The sequence below is a fragment of the Oncorhynchus mykiss genome, chromosome 29, assembly GCF_057628025.1.
Source record: "Oncorhynchus mykiss isolate SJ-2025 chromosome 29, ASM5762802v1, whole genome shotgun sequence".
Taxonomy (NCBI): domain Eukaryota; kingdom Metazoa; phylum Chordata; class Actinopteri; order Salmoniformes; family Salmonidae; genus Oncorhynchus; species Oncorhynchus mykiss.
The window spans coordinates 30,790,595-30,814,399 of NC_143050.1; the positions used below are offsets into that span (position 1 = coordinate 30,790,595).

The following is a 23,805-nucleotide window of genomic DNA, read 5'->3' on the forward strand; positions in this document are numbered from 1 at the left end:
AAGAATCTTCTTCAGGCAGCGTTGATGGATTCTCACAAATTCTCCTAAATAATCTGGACCAAGCTATTATGAAAACACTGAAGATGCCATTGACCTCCAGAAGCCCATACGTCCCACAATGTCATGCTGGTGTCCACCAATGCAACCATCCTGTACAAACAATAGAAAACTGACCTATCTGAATCATAGCTCACAACCCAGGTCTACTTTCCAACATAACATTAATTTTCAACTGAGCTCTTATCAAATGGGTTGAGCAAATTTGATTTTGATACTATTATTAATTTGTGTCTTGCTGACCTTAGTACACTTGTGTTTGGATTAATACTAGCTGTCAGTTGTAGTGGGCTATGCTAAATCAAGAAAAGAAAGAGCATTCAGCATAAGATGTTCACTTTTCTTAAATCCCTAAATTACAGACACGTATAAGCCTATCTACTTGTGTTTTTTCCCCCCTCTGTTCAAGTGATATGCCAAGACTTTACAGATAATCTAGTTTTTACTAGCTCTTTAAAATATTACTGTTATATTAATGCTCTCAATAATACCACATACTTTATTTTAATGGGCTGTAATATATATATATATATATATATATATATATATATATATATATATATTTATTTATTTGAGGAGAGTCAGCTGATCAGAGACACCGGAGAAAGATCTGGAAGAAAAAGGGATTTCCGGAGTCTCTCCAGCCAATAAGCGCATTCCACATGCGGACACCGAGCGCAGTATTCTGAGCATGCGAACTGGTAGCGGACAAATGCGATTGGTGCTGATGGTGATAGTCGTGAAACCGCGGCAGCACACAAGAAGGAATAGACTGCGGACATCCACCAAGGCAGTACTTTCAGACCTTCCGTCTTGCATTAACTTACTACGCATGTCTTCTTAAGTTATTGCTCCGGTAAAAATGAAATAGTTTTGATGGTGGTAGCTATGAATTATCCATATTTCATTGTTGTGCCTGGAACGTTGTAACCGGCGAGTTTGAGGGGGTAAGGCATTGCTCTCGTAACAAGTGGCGAGGAGGGCTAACGCAGTCATTACACTAGCCCGTTTTTTTTGACTGCATGTGAGGCTATTAAGTTAGCTACATACGTTTTTGGGATAACATACATTAAGAGATTGTTCTGCATTTTCGGCAGCGTGAGTTGGGGGAAGACGCAAAATAAGTGAAGAATCAGTGGGGTTCTTGAGGTTTCTTCAATTAACTATCTAGATAGCTGTCCAGCTAACGTAAGCGGCTAAGTTAGCTAGTGTTTCCTCGAGCGGCTACTCACGATGGAGAACGCTCACACAAAGACGGTGGAGGAAGTTTACAGTCATTTCAACGTGAACGAAAGCACAGGTCTAGGTGTAGACCAAGTGAAGAGGCAGCGGGAAAAATGGGGACCTAATGGTGAGTAACATGTTTTTGAAATGTGATATCCCTTGCCTGGCAACACGGTGCACGGCCTGTTAGCTAGCTAGCATTCTTAAGCAACCGGCATGCTTGAAAAAATACTGCTGACGTCACGAGCATGTTCAGGCTGACAATGACTGTGTTAAAAAAAACACACACAAAAAAACGACTGAAATTATTTCTGTAAACTGAAACGAAATGCTGCACATTTTGTACTGATCTGCCGATTATAAACGATGTTAAATTCCTATTCCTTAGCTATGTTTAGTTCACCCAGTCCACGTCTATCTAGATGTAATTTCCCTTTTGTTTTTTTTCCCCGGAAAACGTTCATGTTCAGTTGTCGAGGTTCTCAACTCCAAGATGTACATCGTATCAATGCCTAGATAAAGTATTCACACCGCTTGAGACCCCCCCCCCCCCCCCCCCCCCCCCACACACACACATTTTGTTGTTAGACTGAATTTAAAATTGATTAAATTGAAATATTGTCATACACAATACTCCTTAACGTCAAAGTGGAATTATGTTTAGAGAAATGTACAAATGAAAGGCTGGAATGTATTTAGCCCCTTTTGTTATGGCAATCCTAAATATGTTAAGGAGTAAAAATGTGTAAGTTGTATGGGCTCCCTCTGTGCAATAATGCTGTTTAACATGCCTTTTTTAATGACTACCTCATCACTGTACCCCACACACATAATTATATTTAAGGTCCCTCAGTCAAGCAGTGAATTTCAACCACAGACCAGGAAGGTTTCCAATGCTTCCCAAATTGGTAGATGGGTAAAAATAAAAGCAGACATTGAATATCCCATTGAGCATGGTGCCATTATTAATTACACATCCTGGATGGTGTATTAATGCAGTCACTACAAAGATACAGGTGTCCTAACTCCGTTGCCAGATAGAACAGAAACGACTCAGGGATTACACAATGAGAGGCCACTGGTGACCTTAAAACAGTTTGTGTTTAATGGCTGTGAAAGAACTTAGGATGGCTTAACATTGTAGTTACTCCACAGCACAAACTTAATTATAGAGTGTAACGGAAGCCTGTACAGAATACCAATATTCAAAAAAACGCATCCTGTTTGCAGTAAGGCACCAAAGTAAAACTGCAAAACATTTGGCAAAGAAATTAGCTTTATGTCGTGAATAGAAAGTTATATTTGGGGCAAAACCAACACATTACTGAGTAACACTTCATATTATCAAGCATGGCTGCGTCATGTTGTGGGTATGCTTGTCAACGGCAAGGACCAGAGTTTTTGTATGATTAAAAAAAAACAGAATAAAGCTAAGCACAGGCAAAATCCTACAGGGAAACCTGGTTCAGTCTGCTTTCCAACAGACATTGGGAGTCAAATTCACCTTTCAGCAAGACAATAACCTAAAACACAAGGCCAAGTGTATATACACACACACACACACACACACACACACACACTGCAGTTGCTTACCAAGATGACATTGAATGTTCCTGAGTGGCCTAGTTACTATTTACACTTAAATTGACTTAAATCTATGGCAAGACTTGTATATGGCTGTCAAGTAATGATCAACAACCAACTTAACAGAGCTTGAAAACAAAATTTAAATAAATACATAATTTTACATTCTAGGTGTGCGAAGCTCTTAGACTGTAATTGCTGCCAAAGGTGACTCTAATGTATTGACTCGGTGTGAATACCTATGTTAATGTAGATATTTCTGAATTTAATTTTCAATTCAATTGCAAAATATTTATAACTAGTTTTCACTTTGTTATTATGGTGTATTGTGTGGAGATAGGTGAGATCGGTTTAATACATTTTGAATTCAGTTTGTAACACAACAAGAAGTGAAATATTTAAGGCTGATACTTTCTGAAGCCACTGCACATATGGTTGAGAAACCCAGCTAGCTAGTTCTGTCCTAACATTCCGGGACACTCTCTTTACACGCTACTTTGATTCAGTGGTTTTCGTTGCAGGTTCCCAGAGCATTTTCACTAACCCTTATCCTAACCTGCTGCGTAAGTTCTAACCTGTTACGAAAAAGTCACTTTGCTATTGAAGTGGCATAACGAGTGTTTCAAGTAACATTTCTCTCACTGTTCTCTATTTTCGGTGTCGTGTCCCTTGGATGATTCGCAGAATTGCCTGCTGAGGAGGGTAAGTAAATTGTTTATTTTTGTTCAGTGTACTTCTTCAATGCCACATTTGAAGTTATCCCATTATTTGGATGCTATCAAAACCTCTATTTTGTTCTCTTAGGAAAATCTTTATGGGAACTAGTGGTTGAACAGTTTGAAGATCTGCTTGTGAGGATTCTTCTTCTTGCAGCCTGCATATCTTTTGTAAGTATAACATGACCCAATTCCGGCACATGAGGATCATAGTAAGTTTCATATCTGTCCAGAATAAGTATGAACATAATTGGGGCACGTGCAAATCTCCTGTAAGGCAGACCATACTCAATAGGGTTTTCTTTAGGGTTCATATACACCAATGGCATTTGCCTGCAGAGAGTACTTGTGTATGGATTTTACATGTAGAATTGCACAGAAAATGTCAACGCGCTGAGCGATTGGTAGACAAATGGTAGATCCACATTCAGTGGGACGTGTGCCACCATTTAGAAAATGCAAGCCCCTAAGTTTTCATTAGGCCTGATGCCCACAGCTCCAACCTCATGATGGATTTCTATATAATCTGACTTTATTCTGGTGAAAAATATAATGAACTGGCATTTGTCCAGTACTATAGGAATAATTGGTTATTGCTCGTACTTGTATGTCATTACGTCTTAGGTTACACTATTGAAATGAGGGGTGTGTGTAGTCCTGGTCGGTCCCTGTTCTAAAAAATAAAATGTCCCAATGCTCCAGGGCAGTGTGTAGGATGCTGTCTTTCGGATGGGACATAAAACGGGTGTCCTGACTCTGTGGTCATTAAAGATCCCATGGCACTTATCATAAGAGTAGGGGTGTTTACCCCTTCCTGTAGCTCAGTGGTTCTCAAACCTCTCCTTGGGGACCCACAGACGTTTCACAATTTTGTTTGGGTGTAGCCCTCAACTAGTTCACCTGATTCATGAAGGCACAGGCTTGATGAATAGTTGGCAAGTTGAATCAGGTGTGCTAGCTCTGGAATAGATCAAATGCATGGAATGGTTGGGGGTCTTTGAGGAGAGTTTTGAGAACCACTGCTTTTGGCTGATATTCAATGCCACTGCTGTAAATATCACCAGCAGCAAGGACACATGGTGATGGTCAGGAATCTAGCCTGTAAATCACATCCAGTATTAGGCAGATCACATAAACAAGTCCCGGGTGGGCTTGAGCTGTCAAGCTGTTCATGTTTGACATTTGATTTGATAGGCTGTACCTCTGTGTTCGGAGGAGGATAAAGTTATGTGACACATTTCTGGTTCTGGCCTAGATTGTGATTGAGCGGACAAGTTACTCCTGTCCCTGTTCTGAAATAGTCTTAGAGGCCTCTCCCATTCTCTGGAGAAGATTTGCTGAATTGGGACAAACTCATGACGCTCAATACATTTACTAATGCGCAGTAGTGAGAGGCTTTCAATCCCCTATTCATAGCTAAAATGATTGTCATTATATTATTGACTGTGTTATTGCCAGAGAGCTTGACAAGGCTAATTAGTTGGGCTCTGAGTTAATGATGCCACGGCCTTTGTAGTGTACTCCGCTGCCCGAGGAGGAGTTCTACTATGGTCCATCTCCTCCCTGTATATTGCTTGACTGTCAGACACATCAAAATAGAATGAGAGGGTGTGGCTATTTAACCTCCTCATTCAAAGAAGTGGTCATTGCATTGTATAGCAATCAAGATCAAGCTTGGCCTTTATGAACACTGTTGTGAGGGAGGCTACCACTCCAGCCCTGAAGTATAGACTAGTTTAAGATGTGCAGTTGTCAGTATATCTACAATTATACCCTCCATTTCTCTGAGTCATTTCTGTGAGGTAAAATGTTTGGGCCTCATCAGATTGATTTGATCTCTTATGTAATCTGGTCATTCAAATGGCGCTGGTTAAAATCTATGCATCCGATTTCAGTGGCTGAGAAGGACTTTATGGAAATGAACACCACTTCAAAGAGTTGTCGCTTGCTGTTCAGATAGAGGACTGAATGCGTTTAGCCAGTAAGCTTTGAATTTGAACTACTACAGTTATTAGCAGTAGCATGTTCAACTAGGGCTGTGACGGCCATGGAGTTTTGGATGATGGTTATGTCAGCCAAATGAACGCGCTCAACCATTTTTATAATCGTTCAAATGGCAAAAAAAAAAACTTTTTTCATTTAAGACACATTTACTCTGCTCCTGAATGCCCGAGCTGCTGTAAAATGTGCACGAAAGTTAGATACCTAGCTAATGTGCTTGCTAACATACACATGGTTAACCTGTTAGACCTCTCCCCCTTTGTGCAATTTCCGCCTGAAGACGTACCCAAATCTAACAGCCTGTAGCTCAGGCACAGAACCAAGGATATGCATATTCTTGGTACCGTTTGAAAGAAAACACTCTGAAGTTTGTGGAAATGTGAATTGAATGTAGGAGAATAACACACAATAGATCTGGTTTAGATAAAACAATGAAACAATTTCAGTGAAAAATATTAGAGGGCAACAGTACAAGTTTCAGAATGATAACTTCCAAAATGAGTGTGCTACATGACATTTATCATGAGGTCACCCAGGTGTCCCACACAAGTAGCCCAAATGTGGCCAAGTGGCCAAATTGGTGAAGGTATACATTTTGAAACAAATAACTATATACAAAGTACCAGACTGGTATTCTAGCCCCCCCCCCCCCCCTATTTACACACTTTCAATATTTGGAAGACCCCCCAGTCCTCTATCAAATCTATTTATATATATATATTTATATATAGATATATCTATTTATATAGCCTAAAACCCCAAACAGCAAGCAATGCAGGTGTAGAAGCACGGTGGCTAGGAAAAACTCCCTAGGAAGAAACCTAGAGAGGAACCAGGCTATGAGGGGTGGCCAGTCCTCTTCTGGCTGTGCCGGGTGGAGATCACAGTGGCTGTAGAAGGTGCAACAGGACAGCACCTCGAGTAAAAATGAACAGTTTAGGGTTCCATAGCCGCAGGCAGAACAGTTGAAACTGGAACGGCAGCAAGGCCGGGTGGACTGGGGACAGCAAGGAGTCATCATGGCAGGTAGTCCTGAAGCATGGTCCAAGGGCTCAGGTCCTCCGAGAGAAAGAGAGAGCAGACTTAAATTCACACTAGACACTGGATAAGACAGGAAAAGTACTCCAGATATAACATACTGACCCTAGCCCCCACCCACTTTGCCATATAACCCCACCAACTTTGCCAAAACTCTAGACAATATTCTGCTGCTGATGCCAGATGCCATAGCAGTCTCTTTCTGATGTAAAGCAAAGGGTCACTGAGCATGTGGTGCATGTGATGGGAGACTTCATCTTGCAAACAACACAGCAACGCCTCCATGCTGTGCCCTTTTGTTCCTTAGGCACATCCATGCCTGCACAAATATGTTTGGGCAGATGAACACTTGTGGCAGAAGGGACAGGGCTTGGTGCTGTAGCCAGCAAGCTCCTTGATTCTCCCTCTAATGTAGACTGATTGGAGGAAGCATACTGGCTGTGTTGAGATGTATGGGTTTGCATTCTACACAAACCCATTTTATATAAAATGGTATTGTGTAGAATGCAAACCCATTTTATATAAAATGGTATTGTGTAGAATGCAAACCCATTTTATATAAAAAATACATTTAAATATAATAATAATATAACATTTATATACACTCCGAGTGCTCTCACCTCCTCCCTGTAGGCTGTCTCGTTGTTGTTGGTAATCAAGCCCACTACTGTTGTCGTCTGCAAACTTGGTGATTGCGTTAGAGTGCATGGCCACGCAGTCGTGGGTGAACAGGGAGTACAGGAGGGGGCTGAGCATGCACCCTTGTGGGGCCCCAGTGTTGAGGGTCAGCGAAGTGGATATGTTTCCTACCTTCACCACCTGGAGGCTGCCCGTCGGGAAGTCCAGGACCCAATTGCACAGGGTGGGGTTGAGACCCAGAGCCTCTAGCTTGATGATGATGAGCTTGGAGGATACTATGGTGTTGAATGCTGAGCTGTAGTCAATTAACATCATTCTTACATAAGTATTCCTTTTATCCAGATGGGATAGGGCAGTGTGATGGCGATTGCATTGTCTGTGGACCTATTGGGGTGCTATGCAAACTGAAGTGGGTCTAGGATGGCCTGAATGGTGGGAGTAATATGGTCCTCGACTAGCCTCTCAAAGCACTTCATGATGACAACTGAGTGCTGCAGGGCGGCAGTCATTTAGTTGAGTTTTCTTTGCCTTCTTGGGTACAGGAACAATGGTAGCCATTTTGAAGCATGTGGGGACAATGGACTGGCATAGGTAGCGATTGAATATGTCTGTAAACATGCCGGTCTGCACATGCTCTAAGGACGTGGCTAGGGATGCCGTCTGGGCCAGCAGCCTTGCGAGGGTTACCACGTTTAAATGTTTTACTCACGTCAGCCACGTGAGTAGCTTGACCAGTCTCAAATCAGTCCATATGAAACGAAAGATCTGCTAACAATGCCAGTTAAAACACTCAATGCTGGATATGCCCTCCTAGCTAGCATAGTGAAGTTCTTGCTAATGGCACGATGTGTTCATGATAACGCAGTTTTTGTTCTGCTGTGGTTAGTGCACTGCTCTCTATTGTTCATTGAGTCGCTATTGGCTGCTTGATAAGTCGCTAGATTCTGTTTTGCCCTGGCCACGATGAAGTCACAGCTAGAGGTGGACCGATTATGATTTTTCAACGCCGATACCGATTATTGGAGGACCAAAAAAAGCCGATACCGATTAATTGGCCAAAATTTTTATTTAACTTTTTTTTGTAATAATGACAATTACAACAATACTGAATGAACACTTATTTTAATTTAATATAATACATCAATAAAATAAATGTAGCTTCAAATGATTAAATGTTCAATTTGGTTTAAATAATGCAAAAACAAAGTGTTGGAGAAGAACGTAAAAGTGCAATATGTGCCATGTAAGAAAGCTAACATTTAAATTCCTTGCTCAGAACATGAGAACATATGAAAGCTGGTGGTTCCTTTTAACATGAGTCTTCAATATTCCCAGGTAAGAAGTTTTAGGTTGTAGTTATTATAGGAATTCTAGGACTTTCTCTCTATACCATTTGTATTTCATTAACCTTTGACTATTGGATGTTCTTATAGGTACTTTAGTATTGCCAGTGTAACAGTATAGCTTCTGTCCCTCTCCTCGCTCCTACCTGGGCTCGAACCAGGAACACATCGACAGCAGCCACCCTCGAAGCAGCGTTACCCATTGCTCCACAAAAGCTGCGGTCCTTGCAGAGCAAGGGGAACAACCACTCCAAGTCTCAGAGCAAGTGATGTTTGAAATGCTATTAGCGCGCACACCGCTAACTAGCTAGCCATTTCACATCAGTTACGCCAGCCTAATCTCGGGAGTTGATCGGCTTGAAGTCATAAACAGCAGAGCTGCTGGCAAAACGCACAAAAGTGCTGTTTGATTGAATGCTTACGAGCCTGCTGGTGCCTACCATCGCTCAGTCAGACTGCTCTATCAAATCATAGACTTAGTTATAACATAATAACACACAAATACGAGCCTTAGTTTCCAGATTCGACCATATTAATGACCTATCATCTCAAACAAAACTTTTATTCTTTCAGTGAAATACGGAACCGTTCTGTATTTTATGTAACTGATGGCATCCATAAGTCTAAATATTCCTGTTACATTGAAGGTTGTGCAATGTTATTTCATAATTATGTAAAATTCTGGCAAATTAGGCAGCCCAAACTGTTGCATATACACTGACTCTGCGTGCAAAGAACGCAAGAGAAGTGACACAATTTCACCTGGTTAATATTGCCTGCTAACCTGGATTTCTTTTAGCTAAATATGCAGGTTTAAAAATATATGCTTCTGTGTATTGATGTTTATGGTTAGGTACACATTGGCGCAACGATACGCTCCACAACGATTATATGCAACGCAGGACACGCTAGATAAACTAGTAATATCCACCATGTGTAGTTAACTAGTGATTATGATTGTTTTTTATAAGATAAGTTTAATGCTAGCTAGCAACTTACCTTGGCTTCTACTGCATTCGCGTAACAGGCAGGCTCCTCGTGGAGTGCAATGTAATCAGGTGGTTAGAGCGTTGGACTAGTTAACTGTAAGGTTGCAAGATTGAATCCCCCGAGCTGACAAGGTAAAAATCTGTAGTTCTGCCCCTGAACGAGGTAGTTAACCCAATGTTCCTAGGCTGTTATTGAAAATAAGAATGTGTTCTTAACTGACTTGCCTAGTAAAAATAAAGATGAAACAAAGGTGTTAAAAAAAACGTCCAAATCGGTGTTCAAAAATACGAATGTTATGAAAAGTTGAAATCGGCCCTAATTAATCGTCCGACCTCTAGCCACAGCACAAATTTGCATTTTTGCCACACAGCTGCAGTTCCCCATTTAAAATAAAATGTATTCATTATAATTTTTGGGATGAGTACCATGATTTGTTAAACGGACGGCTCCTGGCAACTGTCATGTTAGAGGTAACTTTACAACGTGCATCATCTTCTGACAGGGGCAGTTATGTGGGAACAAACTGAACTGCATGACTGCCCGGCAGTCACATCTTCAGTCGGCTGTTTGTTCCACAATACACTTTCTTATACGTGTACTTTTTGAAACTGTAAAGATGGTTATTTACATGATTCTCATCCATAACGGGTGGTTGTGCGATTATACTATTACCATGCTAGCCATATGTTCAACATTGTATTTGATTTCTGTAACTGGAAGTCCTCATAGAAGGCGCTGATGGGTAGCATTTGTCCACTGACAGCTCTCTGCAATAGTATTCCCTTGCCTAGATGTATAGATAAAAAGCTATTTGATGGGCTTGTGCTGACCACATTTTCAGCCCAGACGAGCCTAGTCACTGTCCAATGGCGATTTTTCACCCAAATTGAATGTCTCCTTGTTACCAAGTGATTCCCTTGCCCTGATTTTACAATATTGCGCCCAGCTCTGTTACCTTGACTCTTGACTCTGGCTCACCTCATCTCCTCTAGTGTTTGGTACTTTTTCGATACTAGAACACAAACGGTTTACTGGTTGAGCAGATCACGAATATCAGTGCAATGTTCCCATATAGCCTGAGTGCACCGTTCATGCTTGAGTGCACCACTTACTCATTGCTACAACACTGGGAAGCAATATGTTAGCTCCCCACTCATGCTGCACAGAAGTTAACACACTCGAATATGCCCCACTATCTATGCGTTAGATGTTGACAATGAGTATTACGCGTATCCTCTCTAACGCCCAGGAAACCCAGACTTAAACTCCCATTAGACAGCTCTAAAAGCGTTCTCAAAATGTTTTACTCACTAAATATGGAGTTTTGCTGAGCAACCATCTTCATTCACTTCAACAAAAAAAGGGGGGGGGGAGTGTAAGTACATTTCATGCAACCTCCAATTGCTCATTACTGCCATGCATCGGGGTATTTGGAAATTGCCTTAAAATACCATCAATACATTTTTTTTTAACTATCTTTTGTGAATTTTTTTATTTTTTATAAATTGAATATTTGTAGCTACTTTTAAGTAAATACCTGCACTCAACTTGTGCAATACGTTCCAGAGAAATCCGATCTTATTCTTCATTTCACCTGCTTCAATTTGAAGCTTACCGGTAGTCCCAGCCATGTGGTGTTTGTTTACAAGCACACAACGACGAGAGACCGGAGCCTAGTTACAGTATGGAATTCACAACAAAATGTTTGCCAGCTAGATATCTTCTAAATAAGTCAACTGTCTAAAATGTGGTAAATGCTCTGTAGTTGTGAATTTGGTTTGCTAATTTAGTAGCTAAGTGGTTAGCTTCTTCCAAAATCAAGTTTTGCTTGGTAACTGCAGAGAATTCACTCCTGGATCAAGAGCGTTGCTGTCTTACATTTGTTTCATCCATGGAGCAAACTGAGTAGCATTTTTTTCCTTCTTGTATAACTTAATGAGCTGGGAATTCTGTCTTTACAAATACTTTAGGTAAGCAACTGTATAAAATGTTTGCAATGCTCATTAGTATTTAGTTAGCATTGCTGTACTTGTTAGCATTGCTAACCTTCGTTTTACAATAGCAGCTGTTGTGTTCAGTTTCGGTATTACCGAATATCCCGGTATGGCACAAGGTCGGTATGACAATCTGGATACCGGCCAAGCATAGTTGCTTGTACATTTTTATTTCAACTTTTTCAGGAAGTACATACCGGACCATTTTTACCATTCAAATAAATTAGCATTATGTTATATTTTTATTTATTATAATTAGCAGACATTAACCTTTTCATGGAAATATTTGTCTGTCTTTATTCCTCAGATAAAGCACCAACATTGTATACACACAGGTCTGCTCATTTGCGGTCATTTTTATAATTTTTCAATGGCTACCTTGAGAGTGTGGTCTATGAGCTGTTCATTGAATGATATTCAATCTGTAAGTCACGACGTGCGAGACATAGGCGCGGTGGTTTGACAGTGAGTAGCTTTCCAGCGCAGCATATTTGAATAAGTAAATAATCAAAAGTACACTAAACCAAGCAGCCCTGTTCTCAAAGCTAGCCAGCGAGGTAGTTAGCCTAGCTAGTGAGCAATCTTTGCTACTTATGTACGAACAGTGGACTGGCGACGTGAACTCAACCTTGATACAAAAATAACACTTACTGTCTCTGCCTGTTAAATTAGTGGGCTTATGTAGTTTTCCCAAAATATTCAATCTGCAAAAAGCAAGACAGTTGGCGCAGATCTATAATTTAGGCCATGCTAGCATTCACGATGAGAAGATTACTAGCTAGCTAAATTAGACTGTTTGACTAAAACCAGTGCGGCAAGCATTTTCCTGCATGAACGTTTTCAGTCATCGCCGCATTTGCAGCTGAAATATACAGTGTACGAAATATTAGAACACCTTCAATTCACTGGGCCATGGACTCTACAAGGTGTCAAAGGCGTTCCGCAGGGATGCTGGCCCATGTTGACTTCAGTGCTTACCATGGTTGTGTTAAGTTGGTTGAATGTCCTTTGGGTGGTGGGCCATTCTTGATACACATGGGGAGTGTGAACCCAGCAGCGTTGCAGTTCTTGGCACGTTTAAATAGTTGTGCCTGGCACCTACCATACCCTGTTCAAAGGCACTTAAATATTTTGTCTTGCCCATTCACCCTCTGAATGGCACACGTGCACAATTGATGTCTTAGGTTAAAGAAGGATTTTTAAGCCTTGTCTCCCCCCCTTCCTCTACACTGATTTTGAAGTGGATTTAACAAGTGCCATAAGGGATCATGGCATTCACCTAGGCAGTCTGTCATGGAAAGATCAGGTGCTCCTAATGTTTTGTACAAAAGGTGTAATTTCAACGATGGTTTCGGTAAGAAAACATTACTTAACAGCCAGCGTGTGCTTGTCATAACAAGCTCTTATTTCGAGTTTGACATAGTGTTTCTTTACATGACCGTTGACTTGTAAAGCACTAGTGAATTTACTCAATACAAATGGTGACACTAACATCTAGTGGTTTCATTATGAAGTGCATGTTACTGTATTTCACTGCATAGTTTGTAAACAGTGCAGTTTCAGATGTACTTTGAGACAGTTTAGTGTGCTTGTGATGCTTCAGCATCAACCCATCTGCATTCGTATCCACTGCTGTAGAAAAATCTTTAAGTTGTACCTAAGGTAAACTGAACAAGTGTTTTTGTATTTGCTTTTTGGTCTTTCATGTAAACTAAAAATAAAATATTCTGTAAATTTGTGTTTAGAAATTATTTAGAGTATCTGTTAATCCTTTGGAACACGATTTTGTTTTTTAGAAGTGGAATGAAAATACCATCTCGACAGATCGGTGACTTTTGCCTCCCTAAAATTTGTATCAGACCCAAAAATCCCATATCATTGGAGCTGTAGTTAGATAGGTAAAAATGAAGTCAAATGAATAGTAGGATTTGTATAATTGATTCATTTATGCATACGTGGCAGTTTTTTTACCTCACATTTATCAAGTATCGTGATACCAAACCTGGTATCGTTACAGGACTAATCTCCTCTACATCCTAAAGCTGATATCTGATTGAGATGTTAATATCTGGTAGTGCAGGGCATAATGTCTAAATCTGTTATGCATGTATTGTTGTCTGACTTGTCTGCCTATTTGTCCTCCTCTGTTAGGTGCTGGCCTGGTTTGAGGAGGGAGAGGAGACCATCACCGCATTCGTTGAGCCTTTTGTAATTTTGCTGATTCTTATAGCCAATGCCATTGTGGGTGTCTGGCAGGTAAGCAGATCTTTTAAAATATTTTCCTTTTTATATGGTTAGCTTAGTTATTCTTTGGGGTTGGATTTACCGTCCTACCCAAACAGTAATTGTTAATTGATTGTAGTAGACCTAGCTTATGATGGGATCAGGCCACATCTCCAGGCCATATAACATACATGGGTCTGAACCAATTCCAGGTCACATTTTTTTGCTGCTCATATTACGTTCTGTTTACCTTACGAAAATACCTCATATTTAGTGACAGATGTACTCTGTGTCAAACTGCATGTAACTTCCAAAGTTGTGCTTAGGGCTGGGGTGGTTATGAAAATGTGTCAACTTGTTGTCATGCAAAAGACTGCCGGTCTCACAGTAATTTACTGTTAATTAATATAAACACGTTTAGCATCTCCAGGCCTCCATGCATACAAGCCGCTGATGCGCGCCTTTGGAACATCTGCATGTAAAAAATGTTTTACATCAATTTAATATACACCATCACAATGAATCAATTTATTTTAGGCAGGGCTAAAGAAACATGAAGATAACTCATTCTGTTCTACTGAAATACATTTTCTTACTGTATGTTATCTGGCTATGTGCCATGTCTATAGGCTTGTTCATTTAGCAAACAGGATATGCTTAAGTCCCGTGCAATTATTTCATATTATGATTTTAACATAATTGAACTTAGCTGAATAAAATATAAAGGATATTTATATGAAACAGGTCCTATATGCTGGATTTATTTGGCAACTTTAGAGTTGAATGATACAAACCTCAGAATGTCTTAGAAATCAAAACATACAGTATATGGGATGCACAATGTTACTATAAGCTATTGAGAAAGTAGCAAAAAAAGCTTGTGCTCTGTTCCTTGCCTCAGGTTGCACACGCTGTTCATATTTTCACTTCTACATTTAATCAGGTCTTGTACTTATTTAGTAATTTGTTTTGATTTAGAATAGCCCATTATCAAATGGGCAGGTGGGAGAAAGACATCCATATGGCCTTGAATAGTAAATGGAGGCTGCTTTCCAGCTGGTTTGTTTTTCAGACCACTCCGGTTATTTCACTTCATGCATCAACCACTGTTTAAGGAGCATGCCGCCACTTGCTATATAACGGGTTATATTCTGCCCAAACTCTCTGTGCCATGGGCTCTCCAACCCTGTTCCTGCATTTACCCTGTGCTTGGGGAAACGTAGTGAAATCTGTTAAAACCTCTTGGGGCTAGGGGGCAGAATTTTCACTTTTGGATAAATAGCATGCCCAATTTCAACTTCCTGCTACTCATGGAATTTGGTTGAGGTTATTCCTTTGTGCAATGATGAAGTAGGCCAACTAGGAACTGGGTACACTTTTGTGAGTTGCGCAAGACGTGAAAAGTGGCGCTGGTTTGTTTTCATTCCTGTATTGAAAACAGATTGCCCCGTCTACAATTTGATCGATTATTAACGTTTAAAAAATACCCAAAGTTGTATTACAAAAGTAGTTTGAAATATTTTGGCAAAGTTTATAGGCAACTTTTGAAATATTTTGTAGTGACATTGCGTTTTTTGTAAGCTGTTTTTTTCTGGCTCAAACACGCTTTATAAATTGACATTTTGGATATATATGGACGGAATTAATCGAACAAAAGGGCCAATTGTGATGTTTATGGGACATATTGGAGTGCCAACAAAAGAAGCTCGTAAAAGGTAATGCATGTTTTATATTTTATTTCAGCGTTTTGTGTAGCGCCTGCAGGGTTGAAATATGCTAAGGAACATTGATCGTGGGAAAAAAATAAAAAATACCACAACGAAATAATTTATTTTTCTGCCTTGCGTAATATGCGGTAGGCTATGTTCTGTATAACGGCACAATCATTATTTTAATTCATGGTTTTTTCAGGCTTTGGCTCATAGGCCTATGCTTATGCATAAACTCTATGCTTGTTGGATGTTTTTGAATGAAAAATCACCTTAGCGCTGTCCATTTCATTCTGTTAGGCTTTGAAACCATGTTTTTCACTCTGTTTCAACCTGTTCATAAATTTGAAGAAAGAAGTTTAATCACAGTGAGGTGAGTTTTGATAAGTGTTTGATGCGATTTACATTGATGTCAGAGTAGTTAGGGACAATGGAGCCCTGAGTACCAGGCCATTAGGACCTGATGGAGGGACAATGGAGCCCTGAGTACCAGGCCACTAGAACCTGATGGGGGGGACAATAGAGCCATGAGCACCAGGCCATTAGCAACCATATGTTTGTTAGTTGGGTACTACCAACACATTTCCAGAGTACCATTTACGTCCTGTGAAATTTTACTGTGGTCATGACTGCCGGTGTGGCGGTAATATGGTCACCGCAACAGCCCTAGTTGTTTTATATATTCATTGGCTATTTCATAGTTCATTTGAAAACGATGAATTACTAGCTCAAACACAATCTGTGAAAATGGCATATCAATTAGTGGGTGGTGGTTTCAGATGGAAAGTGGGGCCTGAAATCTGTCGGTGCTAGAGACTTCGTCTCTCTGGAGAAGACCTTATGTCTCGGCTCAGGTGCATACATTTACACACTTGTCAGCTCAGACAAATCTAGCTAAGAGAGGCCCGGCTCTTCAGCTCCATCAGCAGCAGTTTGTAATTTATAATGGGAAATGAATGTTTATGTAAAAATAGTGAATCGCATCGTTTCAAACTAAAATGTATTGTTCCTGTATCGTATCAGAGCCCATGTATTTAGATCGTCATGAAAGGGAAAGAAGCACATCTCTACTCCTATCTACAGTTAAATGTACTAAGTCTCTCTGAATCAGACTGTCTGCTAAATGACTAAAATGTCAATGATTGCCTCCTTCACTGTAAATTGAGAGAATTGATTGTGTGAATGAATCTGAAATGATAGACATGGTAGCAAAGATGTTTTTGTTTTTTTCTTGCTCGTGTAATGACAAGGCTTCTGGGTCACTCCAGTCAGTGACGACCATTAGTTGCCTGTGATTGGCCACTGAGCTGGTTCTCCAGACGAACAAGGAAGGGATTGGATGCCAGGAAGAGAGTTTGGAGGGATCCCCGTGGACGTCCTCTGGCCAGTTTGTCTGCCTGTCCAAACGATCCTTCAAACCTTAGGGACAGAAAATGCCATGAACAAAAAGACAGTTAAAAATAGATCCAAGCTTTGAGCTGAACCAGAGGCTATTCTTCTGTCCTCTGTGAAACAGGATAATTAATCTATACACTGGGCATGTAGCTACCCACATTTTAAAACCTTAGTTATTTAGTTTAGAAGTTGAAGTCAGTCGGTTGAATCATGGCTGTGTGATGGTGTTGCCAGCCAGGTGCATTACATTTAAAAAATCCCTAGATGCAGAGGGGGATGGAGTAGGATAGTGAAACTTCAGTTATGAGGGAAAAAATGATTAGCCTATATGAATGGTTTTCAATGTAAAACTCCAGATCTAGATAACTCTCCCCATCCAGGCTAAAGATAGAGCAGGCATCCCACCGGAGCCCCGGGCCTGGAGCAGAGTGAGAAGAGGTCACCCTGAAACCCTCGTCCCACTTTCTTCTCCTTGGTTTTATTTTCATCTGCGTTCATTACCCTGACTGGCCTGAAGCCTTTGCCTACCCCAGCCCCACTCCCCTACCACATGCCAAGTTCTCCCTCAGTCTTTGGTCCTTTTTAATTATTTTTTTTATCCCTGAATGGCACAACCTGTATGGTTGTACTGGAATGCCTCTGCATCTGCTTACCCCTGGACTTCTGGCTTAGCCCAGGGGGATAATGTGGCAGGTCATGGAGGAGTGGATTATTGATTTGGCCGTGTGCACCTTGGTGGCAGGAGCAGGCTTGGAGGCACACAGCCTAATTACCTTGCTTTCTGCCCTTTTTTTTTCTTCAATCAAAATTGGAGCAGAGGCAGGAGCGGATCATCCTGGAGTGAGGTCTGCTCGTGGGGCACAGGGACTCCTTAGCATCAGCCTGGCGGATGGCAACGCAATATTTAAAAGGACACTGAATAATGCCGGACGTCTCGTCAAGCGAGGCGGAAACAGGCCAGTTAGTGTAGGAGGATGGAAGTGATGGGTCAACAGTAAATGTTTAACACATTCCAAATGTGTTGTCAAGAGTGAAACAAAATGCTATGATATCTAGATTCATCACCTTTTTTAATTTAGTTTTGTGAGGTAGCTTGACAATGAATCTCTTGGCACAGGCCAAGGTTGTGGCGAGGTTATTTTAAATTAAATGGTCCTGTTGGGTACTTGTCCACCCACAGCCTGAGGGAATCCCATTAAAGCAGGTTAATACAATCTGTCTGTTTTGGTTATACCTTTTTGGTCATTAGTGTCATTGGCCACTGGAGTTTAGTATAGAGCAGTCTTTTTTTGCCTTATGGCTTTTACATCCTGCGGATTTCTGAGATATTCCTCAAACAAGAGGATGACAATTTTGTCTAGACAAAGAATCCTGTGGTGAGTCGTTCTAAGTGTATATTACCCACATTTCAAAAGGACACATTGTAATTCGCAACATTCTCTTGGCTCTTATTTGACCAATCGGTTACGCAGTTTACACTGCCGCTGAACACACCTCAGTCGCTCACTACAGTGTGTGGCTCTGAAATGCTTTACGACATTCTGTCCCTCTTTGCTTAGCTGTTGATGTCTGAGTTTATAATTTATTCTCTAGCCCCTGTTGAGGGTTATGGGGATGGCGGAGGTGAAGATGACATATGTTCAGAATTCCCTTCGTATTTCTATGCAGTCCCCATACCCTACTTCAATAGAGGTGCCTTGGACCAATCAATGCCCACAATGACAACCGTTAACCTACAACACTCACCCTGCCACCTGTGTTTTTAACGAAGACGTTTCCATGTTCCCATACAATGAGAAAATCCAGCGGGGGTGCCCTGACCTAGGGCTGGGTGGTATACTATATTTTATGATATACCGGTATTGATGCAGGGACCGGTTTGGGTTTTTACTTTACCTTCTATACCGGTATTTGAATGTTTGGTTTGTTAGATGTGATACGCCATGTGTAATGTCAATTTGTATAGGTTACTTTACTACTTGAGTCATCTCTCTGCTCTTTCTCTCCATGCCACTTTCAACACAGACCTAGCCACGCCCCCTGTCACTCAAGGAGTGCATTTGATGCTCCTCAACCACGAGACACTTGCGTTCAGTCTACATGGTCAATGCAGCACATGCAACAATGCTGTTCACTTTGCTTCTTAATATAAATCCACTAGCGTTCTATGACACACTATTAGTTTGTATTTCTTACATCAGCAAACAGCTAGTTTGTCTTACCTTAGCAAGATGTCCTAAATCTTGTGAGATGCTAGTTGTTAGCCATTAATAGCTAGTTAGCTGTTAGCGACTAAGAGCAAGCGTAGCTAGCTAATACAGCCTGATAAAACCAGTGATGGTGTAGACCTAAATCGGCATGTTTGTGCAACAGTATCTTCTAAAACAGGATTATGCAAAGCAAGAATGTTTGCAACATGAGATAGCTAAGCGAGAACATGCTATGTAGGGGGGGCGGCGTCTGTACTTTATTTAATTTTTCCAACTTTTACTTCACTACATTCCTAAAAATACTGTACTCTTTACTCTATACATTTCCCCTGACACCTAAAAGTAGTCGTTACATTTTTGAATACTTAGCAGGACAGGAAAGTGTTCCAATTCACTCACTTCTCGTGAACATCCCCGGTCATCTACTGCCTCTGATCTGGAGGACTGACTAAACACAAATGCTTTGTTTGTAAATTATGTCTGAGTGTTGGAGTATGCCCCTGGCTCTGTAAAAAGAAAATGGTGCCATCTGGTTTGCTTTAATATCAGGCATTTGAAATTATTTATGCTTTTACTTTTGATACGTAAGTACATTTTATCAATAAAATGTAAATTTTTTATAGTTAAGTATATTTAAAACCAAATGCTTTTAGACTTTTACTCAAGTATTTTACGAGGTGACTTTTACTTCAGTAATTTATTAACGTATCTACTTCTACTCAAGTACTTTTTCCGCCACTGCAATTGAGTGCAGGAAATGCAGAAATGATTAAAGTGCTGAAGTTTATTTTGTTTGAATTGAACACTATAAACCAATCAGAATGGAGAAGGACACATTGAAATCTCTTAGAATGTATGTTGCCACCCTAGGATCACTCACTACTCGTAAAGCACCCTAGGATCACTCACTACTCGCAAAGCACCCTGGGATCACTCACTACTCGCAAAGCACCCTGGGATCACTCACTACTCGCAAAGCAAATGTACAACTTTTGTTATTCAAAAACGAAACATACCGTCATACATTTTTTTATTATTTTTCATATCCTGATATTTGGCCGTATCGCCCTGACTTGCCCTGTCCAGAGTGCTATCGGGCTGGCTGCCTGTGACTGTCCCTCAGGGAGTAATCACACAAAGGGTTAAGTTCAGCAGATCGCTGGCTGGGTACACCAGTCCTCAGCCATATCCGAGGGCACACTGACTGATGTTAAGCTTACAATATGTTAACACAATCCAGTTGAATGAACCAGCAATGTATTGTTTCATTACACTTGATTAGGGGCTCAATTTTAGATGTAATTGCCCTTTTTTCCCCTTTTGGTCCTATTGTTTTTATTTTGTGTATATGAGAGATCCACAGATCAGCATTGTAAATACTGCGATATTTCTGTCTTACAATATTCAATGATTTGCTGTGGGATACACTTCTCTCTTGGGTTTGATTCCTTTCTCAGCTTGAGGGTCACTGTTCTAGTGATCATTCCCATCGTTGAACCATCTCTAAATTCTGTGTGGGATCTTGTCATCAACCCACACTTAAAATTGACCTTATCTCTGAATAATATTGATTAATCTGGTGGCTTTTGTCTTACAGGAGCGAAATGCAGAGAATGCCATTGAAGCGCTCAAAGAGTACGAGCCAGAGATGGGCAAGGTGTACCGGCAGGACAGGAAAAGTGTGCAGAGGATCAAGTCCAGGGACCTTGTACCAGGGGACATCGTGGAGGTGGCTGGTAAGATGCTTTTAATACACTGAGTGGTGGCTCAAACCTCTCTGTAGGAACTGGCTATTAACCGGTTGTGACGAGCAAACCCGTATCCGGGAGCGTAATTATAGCCTCAAGCTCATTACCTTAACGCAACGTTAACTATTCATGAAAATTGCAAATGAAATGAAATAAATATATTAGCTCACAAGCTTAGCCTTTTGTTAACAACACTGTCATCTCAGATTTTCAAAAAATGCTTTTCAACCATAGCTACACAAGCATTTGTGTAAGAGTATTGATAGCTAGCATAGCATTAAGCCTAGCATTCAGCAGGCAACATTTTCACAAAAACAAGAAAAGCATTCAAATAAAATCATTTACCTTTGAAGAACTTTGGATGTTTTCAATGAGGAGACTCTGTTAGATAGCAAATGTTCAGTTTTTCCAAAAATATTATTTGTGTAGGAGAAATCCCTCCGTTTTGTTCATCACATTTGGCTGAGAAAACCCCCCGAAAAATTCAGTCATTACAACGGCAAACTTTTTTCCAAATTAACTCCATAATATCGACAGAAACATGGCAAATGTTGTTTAGAATCAATCCTCAAGGTGTTTTCACATATCTATTTGATGATAAATCACTCGAGGCAGTTTGGTTTCTCCTCTGAACCAAATTGAAAAATGCACGCACCTGGAGATTACGCAATAGTTTCGACGGAGGACATCGAGCGGACACCTGGTAAATGTAGTCTCTTATGGTCAATTTTCCAATGATATGCCTACAAATACGTCACAATGCTGCAGACACCTTGGGGAAACGACAGAAAGTGTAGGCTCATTCCTTGCGCATTCACAGCCATATAAAGGAGACATTGGAACACAGCGCATTCAAAATCTGGCTCACTTCCTGTCTGAAATTTCATAATGGTTTTGCCTGTAGCATTAGTTCTGTGGCACTCACAGACAATATCTTTGCAGTTTTGGAAACGTCAGTGTTTTCTTTCCAAAGCTGTCAATTATATGCATAGTCGAGCATCTTTTCGTGACAAAATATCTTGTTTAAAACGGGAATGTTTTTCATCCAAAAATGAAATACTGCCCCCAGAGGTTCAAGAGGTTAACTGATGATTTGGTTGTCAAACAACCCCACACATGACTTCCCCTGTACACTGTATTCAGACCCCTTGACCTTTTTCCACATTTTATTACATTAGCCTTATTCCAAAATGGATTTTAAAATAATGTTTACTCAGCAATCTACACACAATACCCCCATAATGAAACAGGTTTTTAGAATTTTCTAATTTATAAAAAATAAAAACCATTTACATAAATATTAAAACCGTTACTCAGTACTTTGCTGAAGCACCTTTGGCAGCGATTACATCCTCAAGTCTTGGGTATGACGCTACAAGCTTGGCACACTTGTATTTGAGGAGTTTCTCCCACTCTTTGCAGATCCTCAAGCTATTGTCAGGTTGGATAGGGAGCATCGCTGTACAGCTCTTTTCAGGTCTCCAGAGATGTTCGATCGAGTTAAAGTCCGGGCTCTGGCTAGTCCACTAAATGACATTCAGAGACTTGTCCCGAAGCCAGTCCTTTGTTGTCTTGGCTGTGTGCTTAGGGTCGTTGTCCTGTCGGAAGGTGAACCGTCGCCCCAATCTGAGGTCCCGAGTGCTCTGGAGCAGGTTTACATCAATGATCTCTCTGTTTTGAGCTGATCATCTTTGCCTCTCTCCTGACTAGTCTCCCAGTCCCTGCCGCTAAATCATCCCCACAGCATAATGCTGCCGCCACCCTGCTTCACCGTAGGGGTTGTGCCAGGTTTACTTCAGACGTGACGCTCGGCATTCAGGCCAAAAGAGGTCAATCTTGGTTTCGTCAGGCCAGCTCTAGGAAGTGTCTTGGTGGATTCAAACTTCATCCATTTTAAGAATGATGGACGCCACTGTGTTCTTGGGGACCTTCAAAACTGCAGAAATGTTTGGTACCCTTTCCCAGATCTGTGCCTCGACACAATCCTGTCTTGGAGCTCTACGGACAATTCCTTCGACCTCATGCTTGGTTTTTGCTCTGACATGCACTGTCAACTGTGAGACCTTTTTATATAGACGGGTGCGCCTTTCCAAATGTCATACATCATCCATCCCTAATATAGAAATAGATTGTGCATCCCTAATATATATTAGTGAGCATAACGGAATGGGCCGATTATTAGCTAAAAATGCCAACATCGGTATCGCCCCGATGTCTAGTTTAACGCCGATGTGCAAGGCCGATGTCAGAGCTAACTTGCATACCTAATATAATGTAGGTGTAGGTACATGACACAATGTACATTTTTGCATTACACGTGCAACACAGCATTCCTAACCTAGCCCACAATGTCTGCTGTATGGATCGAACAGTCATTTGACAGAGTAAGAATTTCAGTGCGACAACATAAAGATAATGGAATTCATTGCCCTTGACAATCAACCGTTCTGTTGTGGATGATGTTGGCTTTCGCCAACTGGTCGAGCACCGGTACACACGAACAAGTGCGCTATTTTTCAGATGTTTCCCTACCGGAATTGCACACCAATGACGTCAGTGCTATTAGCTAAACGACATGCATACTGTGGAATGCTGTTTGGGTCTGCGTGTCAAAACAGATACATTTCTATTATAGAATGTTGTGTGTTCTGAATTTGCATGTGCAAACCAAGTGCCACCACTACTATCAGTAGCACTGTCAAAGCTGTACAAAGGTCTGCAAACACCGGCCACAAACGATGTGTTTACAATTCCGCTTTGGTAATAAAGCATTGTTTGTTTGACCAACTTCTGGGGTAGCTAGCTTTAGCTTGGTACCTAGCTAGCACCAATACAACCAGCCTGAAAACAATTACCAGTAGAAACCGCAGTCATTTTCATTATTCTTGGCAGTGATTTAGGAATCCTTGTGAGTAAGCATTAGCTAGGTTGCCA

The 23,805-nt window shown here is 40.8% G+C and overlaps 1 protein-coding gene across 1 annotated transcript in view; it reads left to right on the top strand.

The window, feature by feature from the left end:
* The first annotated feature begins 626 nt into the window (after positions 1 to 626).
* Positions 627 to 23,805, top strand: part of LOC110509730 (sarcoplasmic/endoplasmic reticulum calcium ATPase 2a) — a 50,126-nt gene continuing 26,947 nt past the window's right edge. The window contains exons 1-5 of the mRNA XM_021590795.3: positions 627 to 1,408; positions 3,550 to 3,567; positions 3,670 to 3,752; positions 13,738 to 13,842; positions 20,721 to 20,859. Of these exons, the coding sequence (XP_021446470.1) occupies positions 1,291 to 1,408; positions 3,550 to 3,567; positions 3,670 to 3,752; positions 13,738 to 13,842; positions 20,721 to 20,859 (463 nt within the window). The 5' untranslated portion in view covers positions 627 to 1,290. The remainder of the gene's footprint in view (positions 1,409 to 3,549; positions 3,568 to 3,669; positions 3,753 to 13,737; positions 13,843 to 20,720; positions 20,860 to 23,805) is intronic.